Here is a 12901-nt window from a genome sequence, read left to right on the forward strand (position 1 = left end):
TTCACTTTCTTGAATGGCTTTATCTTTGAGTTGATTGATTTCATCAAGTAGAATCAGGAAGTATATTCAACTCTGAAATGATCCACTTCTGCCGACAGTTTAAAAAAATTTCTTTTATTAAGCTTCGTTAATTTAGTAATATAGAGTTATCTATTTTTAAAGATAGTTACCTATATCCAATTCTCTCATTCATATTTGTCCTTTTTGATGTTTCGTGGTTCAATTACCTCAAGTCATTTCATCACATAAATGGCACAATCATAGCTAAAAACAAAAATAAATTAGCAAAATAAAATATGACAATAAGAGAAAACACAAAATTTCTTAGATAGAAAGATTTATACTGAGTATGTTGCTCGACGATGTTAACATATAGTACTTCAATTTCATCATCCTTGTTCGCCAGAGGTTGTCTCCAGCAAATACCCTCATTCTTGAAATCATGTAGACCTAAAAACCAAAAAAAGCAAAATATAAGAAAAACTACATTTAATACCAAATTACACCGAAATAAACCAATAGTACACCTTATTTCAAACAGAACTATACCAAATTTTTATATTGCTAACAACAGACAGAAACCACAGAATTTATAGAGAAAAAAGCAACTTACAACAAGTTTATTAAGTGTCGTTCTTTCTTTCGGAGGAGACTTTTTGTGAAATATGTCAAGGACATAAAGTTTTTTGTTTTTTACATCTGTCATCCATATCCACCAATGATCCACATAGTAAACTGGGACAAATATCTATAGTTTGGCCAGAGAAAACAATTTTTTTTAGTTTAATTGGCACTTAATGAAAGAATTATGTTAAGAAGCTTTATAAATGAAAACTTCCAAATTGATTGGATGCCAACTTTTTCTTGTCTAGATATGGGATGAATATCTTATAATCTTGAATATCGAAGGGCTTGTTAGTTTTTGGATGTTTGAACTTGCCCTTATGATTTTTCAAAGCCAAATTTTGTAGAATTTGTATAACACCGAAAGAAATAGTTATAACACACAATATATTACATAAATACACCAAATTTGAGTTTGCTACACCTTATCACAATATCAGAGGAAGACAATATATTTGTTCTTCAAATCTTTTAATTCTTTATTTTGTTCAGAAGGAGACACATTATAGAGACAATCTAGAAAAAAAAATCTAAAGTTATTACATATATGGCACAACAACTCATAATAAAATCATTAATGCTATTCTAAGATTACAAGATTTTCAACATATATATTGGCTTTTAAAGATGAAAAGTACCCTCTTGTTATTTCTAGTGGATATTGATGGTTGAGGATGAGTATTATATCCTACTCATTACTACTTGTATCATCATAGGTCTTGTAGTCCAGAGATAACATTTTTCCTTAAGGTCTCCGATTATTCGCTCTGTCTAACAGGAGTGTTGAACTTGTCATCAAAGCTCACAGGCTAAACCTTTTAGTGTGGGGGACTTTATCCTTAGCAAAATTTAACGCTGCCGCAACTCTAGTATTTATAACCTGCTCCACTAGATCTTCTAATTCTTCAACTAATATCGGGCTCTCTTGAGTTTTTCCCTTTTCAACTGCCGGTTGACCCTCCTGAGTCAGTGTATCTTCCTGACTCGATTCAGAAAAGCCAAGGCTGAATGATGGTACAGAAAAGTCATGCTTTACAAATGATGCTGCCTTGACATCCATCATTAATGCAGTAGTAACTTGAGGGGGTGGATGACTGCATGGTGACATATAAAATAGTATAAGAATAGACAAAAAATATTGAAATAGAGTTATATTGTGTATAACTTAAACTTTAGAAGGAGCTACTGGCTCTGTTAGTATGTTTTCAGCAGGTTCATAGGGTTGTGGAGTGCTGCAAGATTATAGAAAAGGAATTAAATTTTAAAAAAATTACACCTCAATTCACAAGAATTACACCGAAATAAGAACCAAATACACCTCTATATAAAAGACATGTAATCCATTAAACCATGCACAAATACACCCAAAGACAAACCAAATACATCAAAATTATTATTCCTTATTCATTAATAGTTTCTTATGTAAATCCCTTGCTATGAAACTTTGCAGCAATTGGTTGATTTTGTAGAGGGCTTGGTGTTGTTTTCTCTGATAAAAGTGCACATATTTGAAGTGGAAGTCTACCGAAGATAAAAATAAAAAGTTAATAAACTTTCTTAAAATAGAAGAATAGAAGATTTAAAGTAAGTTAGAAAACTCACATGTCGAGTGGTTCTGATTGTGAATGGATCTCTTTCTAAAGAACTATTATTTTTTTCTTGGGCTGATTCATTTAACGATTCTTCTTGCCCCCCCCGAACCTGAAATACACCGAGATCATCTCAATAATACACCTCAAGCATTGAATAGAAACACAACTTCTGTTTTATGAGAGCTTACGTAGTTGTAGTTTTTCCTTTTTTTTTGTCTTTTTTTCTTGAATAAAGTATTAAAGGGCTTTTTTTCTAATATATATATATATATATATATATATATATGCGGATCAAAAGCAGAACATGGTAACACAAGAATTAAGAAAATGACAATAGAAACAGAAATTACATGTTATCACTTGGCTTATTTACACTGCTCTGATATGTATGTGTTTAAAAAACAGGATCATTTTCACTTGCAAAGTTCACATCCGGCATTCTAAGGATAAAATAAATATTATTCAGTAAAAATAGAGTAATTAATTACATCAGGATTTAGGAATTTTTATCAAATAAAGGATCTTACGTTTGGAAAGAATCATAGTGAGCTTCTGTGGAGTGGAGCCCACCTTCAGGTATATCTGTCCTTTTTTCCTGCATCTTGAGAAAGCAAATAATTACCAGCCAACAAAAACACAGTAACATTACCAAAATACACCGAAAAGCAACATACCTTTGTACATGCTTATCATTTGTTTTTTTTTTCTTTTTTACTTCTCTTAAAAATTCTTGTATTTGTTCACTTCTAACAATACATGCAAAAGATTAGATTAACAATTAAAATTTTGATAAAAAAGAAAAGATAGCTTTACAATGTATCTTACTCATCATCAGATTCAGTTTCTTTTTCAAAAGATGAATCCTAAATAATGTGCTTTCGTTTTTGGATTGCATTCTGAAAAGCAAAGAATTATCAAACAAACAAACACAACAAAATTGATAAAATACCCCCGAAAGTAATGCATACTTCTTTGCAGGACTGCAAACTTTTTTCTTCAATTTTCCTTTTATTATTTGCTCGAATTCTTCACTTCTAACAATAAATTGGAAACATTCTATTAATACATAAAATTTTGATATAAACAGAAAACATAGCATTCCAATGATAATTTTAGAATCTTACCCATCATCAGATTCAGTTTGGCTTTCCGAAGATGAATCCTGAACAATGTGCTTCTTCTTTTTGGATACCGTCCTGGACAACAAACAATTATGAGGCAATAAACACAGTAAAAATGACAAAATATACCAAAAAATAATACTTACTTTTTTGTTTTTTTTTTGTTGGTTACTTTCTTGTTTTTGGTGCCTACTCTGAGTCTTATTCAAAATCAGACGCAGTCAGTACCACTATCACTTTTTGAAGAAGTGTCCTTCTTTTGTGTCTTTTCTTTTCTTCCTCTTTCATTATCGTCAATTTCTCTTTTAGCTGTGCCCTCTTGACGATGCCTTAAAATAGGTAAAACATTAGTTTACATCATATATATAAAACAAATACACCAAAATTAAAGAAAGGATTCTGATGAGTTACCATATGATCCTTAGTTTTAGCTTCTATCCTCTCAAGCATCAACTCCTTAGTCCAGTGCCAGAACCAAGGTGGTCCAAGAATTGTATCTGTCAGTTTATTTTTGTGTTTGGATTCATGAAAGTATACAATCATGAGAGCATAGAGGCAGCCATCAACAGATTTTTTCTTTTTCAATACATACTCACTTCTGCCCTTGATGAGAAAGTTGAAGATATGGCCACTCCAATTCCACTGACGTATGGTGTCCACACGAAAATTGGCAGCATGTGGACGAGAGAAACATTGTTTATGGTTGTCGGCAACAAGAACGACATTTGAATGTAGAGGATGAACGTCCTCTTGAACCTATGCTGATCTTTGTCACCGTCAACACCAATCTCCATCATGGAGTTTGTCAATTACTTCAATGTTTTGCCTTGGAAGCTTCTATAAACTTCCTTGTCCTCCTCACAAGCGCTTTAAATTAACTTTGCTAGGAAAGAGCGTCTCTACAAAAGCAGCAAAGCAACATCACCAATTACACTCCATTTCACTTCAAATACACCGAAATACTAGTCATATACACTTTTATTGTTTTTTTGATTTCATGATATAATATGAGTTCAAAAGAATAGATTACAAAGAATATATGACAAAAAAAATGAAAGTATAATAGTTTATGTAATCGGTTACCAGATGCATTCAAGCCAATGGCAGCTCCTATATTTTTCTGGTTGATGCTCGATACACTGTACCAGGTATCCAATGTGTTTCTTATCAAATCAAAGAAATATGCCAACTCTTTCAAGAGCTTATGTAGCACATTTATTGGAGGGATGTGCATCAAACCATCAAATCCCAATTCCTAGACGATGGCATACTTTTCATTGCTCATGATTTGGAACTTATCATGAAGGAGTCTTGTTGAGCATCTCAAATCATGAGTTCTCTGTAAACAAACGAGAATCATTTAAATAAACTATATTTATACAAGAAAAAGTTGAGTTGGTCTAACATATATGTTCTTACATTATATTTTAGTGCGACAGGGTTTTTGCTTGCCATTTTTACTATAAGGAATAAAAAATAAAGTTAATAGATAACAACATCACCAGTTACACTCGAATTCACTTTAAATACACCGAAATACCAACTATATACACCTCTATTATTTTTTGATTACATGACATAATATGAGCTCAAAATGATATTCAGGTCAACCAAACATGCATAAAATGACACCAGAAGCACAAGAACAATATTCTATTTCTAGTTACACTAAAGATAAGACTACAGCACCAGTTACACTCGAAATAACTTGAAATACACCAAAATACCAGCCATATACACCTCTATTTGTTGATCACATGACATTATATGAGTTCAAAATGATATTCAAGTCAATCAAACATGCATAAAATGACATCAGAAGAACAATAACAATATTTAAAAACAACAGCACCAGTTACACGCAAATTTACTTGAAATACAATGAAAGTTTCTATTTATACAAACTCAGTTTCTAGAGGAAAACTCACTTCAAGAACAATATAAAACAAATATCACCGATTGAACAGTATGATGAGAACAATAATATGTATTTTAAAGTAAGAACACATAATGAATCTACTTAATAAATAGAAATATGACTATCTATTGTTTCGCGATCGAAATGAGAAAGAGACAAGTGAAAACACTGGGCGATTAGTGAAACAATACCTTGATAATCTTTCGTATTTTGTTTCTGTATTTTTTATGGAGATTTTGAACTTCTCTTGTAGAGTTTTCGCGACGATTTTGACAGTTTTTTTAGAGATTTTGAGCGTCTTTTAAATTTTCAGGGTTGGGGTTTTGATAAAAAAAGAAGAAGAAGCGTCTTTCATAATATGAACGCTCTATTAAAACGGTTGAGTGAGCACGTGTTTACACGCACGTTAATGTGAGGGTTGTTTTTGTTGGGCTTGGAACAACTTGTATGAACTTGTAAGCCAAAAAGACTTGTATGTGTAACAGGCATGATTTATTAAAGGAAAAGTATTGGAAACCAACTCCCTAACCAGTCAACTTGAACAACTTAATTAATTATGATGATTTTAATTTATTTTGATAAATTATAATTTGAATCATTCTCATTAATGATTTTTTTGAAAAAATAGGATTTGCAATTAACTGCCTAATTGGAACATAATTCACGTCCTTGTTATGACTCCACCTCCTTCCACGCATTAAGTGTGTTGTGTTGATTCATTGCACCGACGTTCTCAATAACGTGAACATCGAGCCCCACCTCCACTGTGCTACGCCATTCTTGTTGCCTTTTGCGTTATTGTTCCTAATCGGGGTGCGATTGTTGTTTATTACTTGATTATGTTCCGTTGCAAGGACCACCACGCCACGTGACCACCAAATCCCCACCTCTACCATGGTCTGCCATTCTTGCCGCCATTAGTGTTACTGTTTGTCATCTGCTGCAAAGATCACCATGCGACTGCATCTTTGACCGAAGTCATTCGTGGTGGTTAGAGAGCATTCGTCCATAGAGTAATCAATTTCGGAAGGATGATTGAATAGCCCATTGGTTGACGTGGGTGATAATAATTCAATAGAAGGCAATGAACATTTGAGTGTGAGTAATGTTGGAATTCAATATGTTTCCAAGGTACACGGGGGAAAGGGGATGCTATTTTTTTCATGCCAGTGGATTGTATTTAGTTAGTCTTACGTGAATGTTTTTCTTGGTATACTAAGTGAATTTTTTTTCCATTCGATTGTATGTTTCTATAACGGTATTGTTATTTGAGAGTATAATAAAGAGGTTTTTCTATAACTCTTACCAAAGAATGCCTCTTTTTATTTTATTTTAGCTCATGTGTGTTTATATTTCAATATGAGTGGATATCTCTTTGTACAAACGTCCGAATAACTATTTTGCTTGATCTCAGTTGTTTTTGCACTATTTTTTTTATGAAGTAGCTTGTTATGTGTTAATAACCGTAAGTTTATAAAATTTATTTGGGTGTGTTCGATTGAAGGTTAACGAGGATATGGACGTGATTGTGCTGGGAAAATGATGAGTCAAAAGTGAGTCATGAGGTTTGAATTCTACGTTATTGTTTTTACCACTAGATAACTAGTGATTGTAGGCTATTTTTTATTGTTAGTTCCATTGAATCTTTGGTTTTGACATTTGGTTTACAATTGTCAGATCACAGTGGGATCAGTGAAGATAAAATCCAAGCATAGGAATGCGGTTTGATTCACTGCCTCTTGCACAAGAATTTTATGCAAATTAGGCAAAGAAAGTTGGGTTCGTGCTAAAGTCAGAAACACGAATTTTGGCAAAACGAGGAAGGAATTAAAGATACCTATTAATTAGTCAATTCATTGCAACATCGGAAGTCTCGGGTGAAGGCATAATCTCAGGCAAACAGAATAACAGCCACAAGATACAGAGCTAGGATGTATGCCATGTTGAATAGGGAGAAGGATAGTTGGATGGCGTCAAGATTAGAATTGAGGCATTCCCACCCCTGTTCTGCTAAGAAATCGGTCTACTATCATGTCTACAGAGAGTTGACCATACATGCTAAGTGCGTGATTACAGATAACGATGAAGCTAGCATAAGACACGATAAGACGTATCTTGCACTAGCTAACGAGGTTGGTGGGTCTTCGAACTTGAATTTTTCGAAAAAAGACGTCAGGAACTACATCGCAAGCAAACTCTGCTGTGCTGATGAGAATGCAGATTTTAAGGAGTTGCTCAATTATTTCATGCGTATGAAAGAGATCAACCTGAATTTGTTTCATGCGATAAATGTCGATGATGCTAACAAGTTTAGGAGCACACTCTGGGTAAATGCAAGGTGTAGGGCTTTGTACGAATATTATGGAGATGTGGTTTTATTTGACACCACATACAAGAGAAATAGGTACGTGTGCTTACGGTAAATTGTGAAAGCCTTTATGTTCCATAATTGTAGTACCTTCGTAATTGTTGTTGGTGTTTCTTGCAAGCATGAACTACCGTTTGCATACTTTGTCTGTATCAACTACCATGGGAAGTCTACACTTATTGGTTGTGCTTTGTTGGGGAACAAGGAGATCCCTAGTTTTGAGTGAGTGTTCACGCAACGAGTTAGATGTGTGGAAACTGTACCACGTGGGATCATCACCGACTAGTGCAAGGCCATATTTGGTACTATTAGCAAGATCCTACCAAATACTCGCCACCAATGGTGCATCTGGCACATCTTGAAAAAGATAACTACAAAGCTTGAGAGTTACGCTTGGTATAGAGAAATAAATGCTAAAATGAGCGACGTTGTGCAGAATTCTTGTTCCATGGACTCATTCGATATTGATTGGGCTGAATTCATTAAAGAATTTGACCTAGGTTACAACCGATGGTTATCGGTATAAGATCCCCGATTTTCGAAAATTAAATAATAAGATTAGGAACGAGTTTGATTTTAGCTCTAAATCTTAAGGACCAAAATAGTACTTATTCTTAAAGATTATTTATCTTTGACTTGTTTTTTCCCTGCTTTGGGCGTACACAGTTGAATTAGAAGGAGAACTCAATCACCTCAGAGAGGAGAACGCCCAACTTAAACAGGCTCTGGTATATACCATAGACATTAACTTGTGATATGTTTCTTATTGTGTTTACGTGCTACTAATAATTTCAGTTACTGATGACTGATGATCATCATCATTTTGTTTTGTAGGCTGAGTTCGAGAGGAGAAGAAAGCAACAGGTAAGTGTCAACCAATGATACTATATGTAAATTTTCATGTTGACTTTGTTAAATTGGAAGAACCCTTTCTTTTAATAGCAGATAGGCCAAAACAATATGTAATAATGCGTTGTCCTCGTGCAGAATTGTAAGGAAATGAATGTTAGAGTTGAAACCAAAGCTTAGAAGGCAACAGAGAAATTGAGAGCATTGAGAAGGAACCAAAGTTGTCCTTTGTGAAAATCGTGCGACACAACTTTATGCCAGTGGTAGCAACGTAACTAGCATAACCTTGGATTCTAGAAGTGGGCATTGGATTTGGTCTTATTCCATCTTGTTTGGTTGATCGACCACGCAAATTTCCACCTGCTAAATTAAAGCAAGGGAACGAGAGATCACCAAGGAACAGAAAAGATGTGAAATTGTGATTTTGATTCGATATTTTAGCCAATGCAAGTTCACCAATGGATTACTAGTTAATCAAATGTATAATATAGCTGTTTATATTTTTTGTGTGCATCATTTCGCACTTGTTTTACTATAAAGTCAATGACGTTTGATAAGGATATATATGATAACAACAATACCAGGATTCCAAGCATGACATTTTAAGCATGATTTATTATCATTAATTACAATATTGATGATGATCTAACTTCTCTATGGGTATTTAAAAATTACACGATTTGTCCATCATCATTTTTGTAGCTCTAAGTTTATGTTATGATGAGGAAAGTGAATATGCACTCGTTTCTAATGTGATCATTATAGCTGGCCCTATTGTTTAAACGAACATTTTTTGATAACCAAAATGTGTATTTCTAAGTTTGGCATTTTGATCAAAATGTAAGGTGAAATCTCTTGGGAGTCTGCAAAGAGACGCACCGATAGAAATTTAAATATACTTGTTATGGAAGACAAGTAGAATTTTAGAAGTTTCCTTCTGCACAATATATCTAAGGTGGTTAACATATGTGATGTACTCATTTACAAGCATTACTAATTGTGCATATCTAAATAGAAACTATAGAAACAGGTTGTGATGTCTGTATGTTCAAATCAGGTACCCAATGGTAAGGCTAAAGATACAAGAGATTCTGTGACACAACTTTCAAGTTTCAACTCTAAAATTTATGTATTATCTTGATTACAAGAATATACATTAGAGTTTGATTGTAGCTTATTTAGTTATTTTTATTTTGTAGGAGAGGCTAATGTAACTCTGACTTTAAAAAACAGAGGAAAATGTTAAGTTTGTAGTTATACAAACGGCGAAAAAACGGAGTGATATAAAGATATAAGAATGGTGTGTATTTTACTTTTATTTAAATGATGATGATATTGTTGTACAAAATATACAAATTTCATTATACAAAAGAGAATTTACATTGGAAATCGGAATCATCAGAATGAATGTTGCGATAATACAAATTAGTTGTTGTCCTAAGCACTTATTAGTTATTACCATTAGCTTCAGCTAACCGTGTAATGAAACTATTTCAAAATTCACTATCCAGTAGTTCGAGCACCAAAAGCTTTCATTTCCTCATTTCCCCACGCAAAATTTTTGAAATCCATTAATTGTACAGGTATGTTGATCGATTAAAATCATCAAACAATAATTGCAACCATTTCATGGCTTAGCTCCTCCACTACTTGTTGATGTCATGAAAGATTCACCGCAACCACACTGGCCTTTGGAGTTTGGATTGACAAAAATAAACTCTGATCTGGAAAAAAATAAAAAATAAAAAATAAAATTATTAGTTAATAAACAAGCAAGGAAAGAAGACAGCAATTATTAATACTATAATTATCATTATCATCACAAAGTTAAGTTGAGGAAAAGGGGAATCACAGAACGTAACAGAGTCAAGCAGAACATATATATCCATTAATACAGATAAACAAACAGCAAGTAAATAGCAAATTTATTCATTGGTGCGAGAGGGAATAAATAGTCACTCACAAGTTGATCAAAATTTACCAAATATACTGTTCTGAGGTGAAAGCATGAAGTTTGCCAGACACAAATAATCTAAACAATTAATTGTCACATTCATGATCATCAACAATAATATATTAAATTTAATTTTGCTATTCAGAAATCAGATATCATTGAGGAACCTACTATTTCCAAGTTTAGACAACCACAGTATGAATTGAAATGTATACAAAGAAACTTGGTGAGAGGATGAACTCTTCAATCAAAAGAAACTAACACAAGGTATAACTTATCAAGACTAAATATGGCCAAAAATTCACAATCCAATGTGCAGTTTTGATACAATGGTCTTAAGATGTTTGTTTCTGTAATTGCATATTTTCCCAATATATAATATTTGCTCCGAAAACGAAAAATATTTCTTTACCACAATACAATAAGCCAAAAAAAAAAAAAAACACAAAAACACAAAAACAAAAAGGAGGGAAGGGGGAGAGAGATATAAACATTTACCTGAGTTTGTCATCTACAAAATCCATCCTTGTTCCGATAACATGCATAAGGGCCTTTGGATCAATCAGTATCTTGACACCTTTATCCTCAACCAACTCATCAAATTTCCCTTTTTCATCTGTCAAACCAAAAACTATTAAGGTCAAAAAGTCAAAATGCACTCATCTCTAGCTAGCCCCAAAGTAAAACTTTTTCAATGTTTCTCATATTTGGGACATCAGATTTAAGATCATAGTACACATGGTTGCACCATTAGTACCTCAATGCATGCTTTTGCAATCATATGGGAGTCACTTGAAGCAGTAGCTCCTTAACATAACATAGTATACGAATGTAATTTATGCATCTTTAACATGACATGATGCAATGATGTATTGGAAAAATGATAACACAAGTTAGCAATATTTTGATAGAGGTCAACGGTGTGGATTGATCCATATAGCAACTCAACCTAGTGGAATAATGATATCTATTGTTTCTTAACCTCTTTATGGTCATCAATTGTTTCATTGTTTCTGCTAGTTCCTAATTCCTTGACGAAGAACTTCAAGCTTAATTCATTTTCATCATAAATCCGTTTCAATCCCCAAAATGTGTTAGCTTGGTTGAGCAATTTCATGACATTGAGCGTCAACAAGATACTAAGGGAACCAAATAAGAAAAAGCTTCCCAGGGAAATAGGAAAATTCTGTCATACAAACAAATAGGATATTATTGGATTCATACATGCAAAATAAATTGAAATACGCCTCTCTTTCACAAATGAAAGTTAACATGGCAAAATAAACCACATAAACAAGAAAACCGTAACCCTAACCCGAAGCTACATGATCATGCTACGCCTATACCATAGGTATATAACACAAATAATTGTATAAAAAAAGGCAAAGAAAAGGAAAGGGGAAAAACCTGCGTAGTTGAGGGTGTAGGATAAGCCGTTACAACCGCGAGCCTTGACACCGAGCTTGAGGAAGGACCTCTGGCGCTGCTCAAGAAGCTGCCGTACACGGGAGGCGGCGGCGTCTGTTAAGGTAACGGCCTGACGGCGTGCAGCCCTACCAACTCTCTCAGCTGCCATAGCCACCGCCTTCGATGCCATCGCCTGTTCGTGGAAAGTGAGTAGAGCTGCTCAGAAAGGCAAGAAGAAGATGAGGATTGATTTCTGAATTTGATGAGAGTTAGGGTTAGTACGTTGCAGGAGCACCGTCGTTTTTATTTGTTAATGAATTGGAATCAATTTGCAATTCTGTTGTGTTGTGTTTCTGGAGATGGATGGAGATGGATGAAGCGGCGTTTATCACTGTTATTTTAGTTTTAGGACAACGAATTTGTTAAAGGATTTATTAAACTAACGTTGTATTTTAGAATTTTTTTCTTTTTTTTTTTGAGCTTTCATAAGGTTAGTTTGGCCCTCACCAAGGTTCTGAAAACTGAACGAGTCATTGAACCACTCTAACTACTGATTTATTGTCGGTTCAACTAGAATAACTGTTTTATAATAAAATAATAAATAAAACATAATTATAATCTAATTTAAACTTTAGAATGTCATCTAAATCAAAAGTATTACATCAACCATAATCTGATAATATCATCCAAATACAAATTTAAAAGTCAAATAACAAAAGAAACAACTAAACATAAAATGTCAATATCATAGTTTGTCATCAATAATCAAAATTCAGAAAAAACATAAATTAAGATCAAACAAAATCCAATAACAAGAACAACAAATTAAATTGATTGATACTATCATCTAGCCAATAACAGATAACAACCCAATGACAAAAACAATTAATTAAGATCAACAACATAAACTAAGATCAAAATAATAATAAGATCAAGATAAAAAACAAACCACAACAAGTACAATTTATCAAATTAACAAGTTATTAAAATGTCAAAAACAGCACAACAACCTAACAATCACAATTTACAAGATCAAGAACCGCCCCAAAACAACAATTTATCAAAGTA

The 12901-nt window shown here is 33.4% G+C and overlaps 1 protein-coding gene across 1 annotated transcript; it reads right to left on the reverse strand.

Annotated features, from left to right (window-relative positions):
• Positions 1-9756: 9756 nt before the first annotated feature.
• On the reverse strand, positions 9757-12360 carry LOC112715867 (iron-sulfur assembly protein IscA-like 1, mitochondrial). Its single transcript, XM_025767687.3, has 3 exons — positions 11834-12360; positions 10925-11042; positions 9757-10196 (listed from the first exon to the last, which is right to left on the reverse strand). The coding sequence occupies exons 1-3, from the start codon at positions 12021-12023 to the stop codon at positions 10100-10102; spliced, it is 405 nt and encodes a 134-aa protein (XP_025623472.1). The 5' UTR covers positions 12024-12360; the 3' UTR covers positions 9757-10099.
• Positions 12361-12901: the final 541 nt, after the last annotated feature.

This window comes from Arachis hypogaea, chromosome 10, assembly GCF_003086295.3.
Source record: "Arachis hypogaea cultivar Tifrunner chromosome 10, arahy.Tifrunner.gnm2.J5K5, whole genome shotgun sequence".
Lineage (NCBI taxonomy): Eukaryota > Viridiplantae > Streptophyta > Magnoliopsida > Fabales > Fabaceae > Arachis > Arachis hypogaea.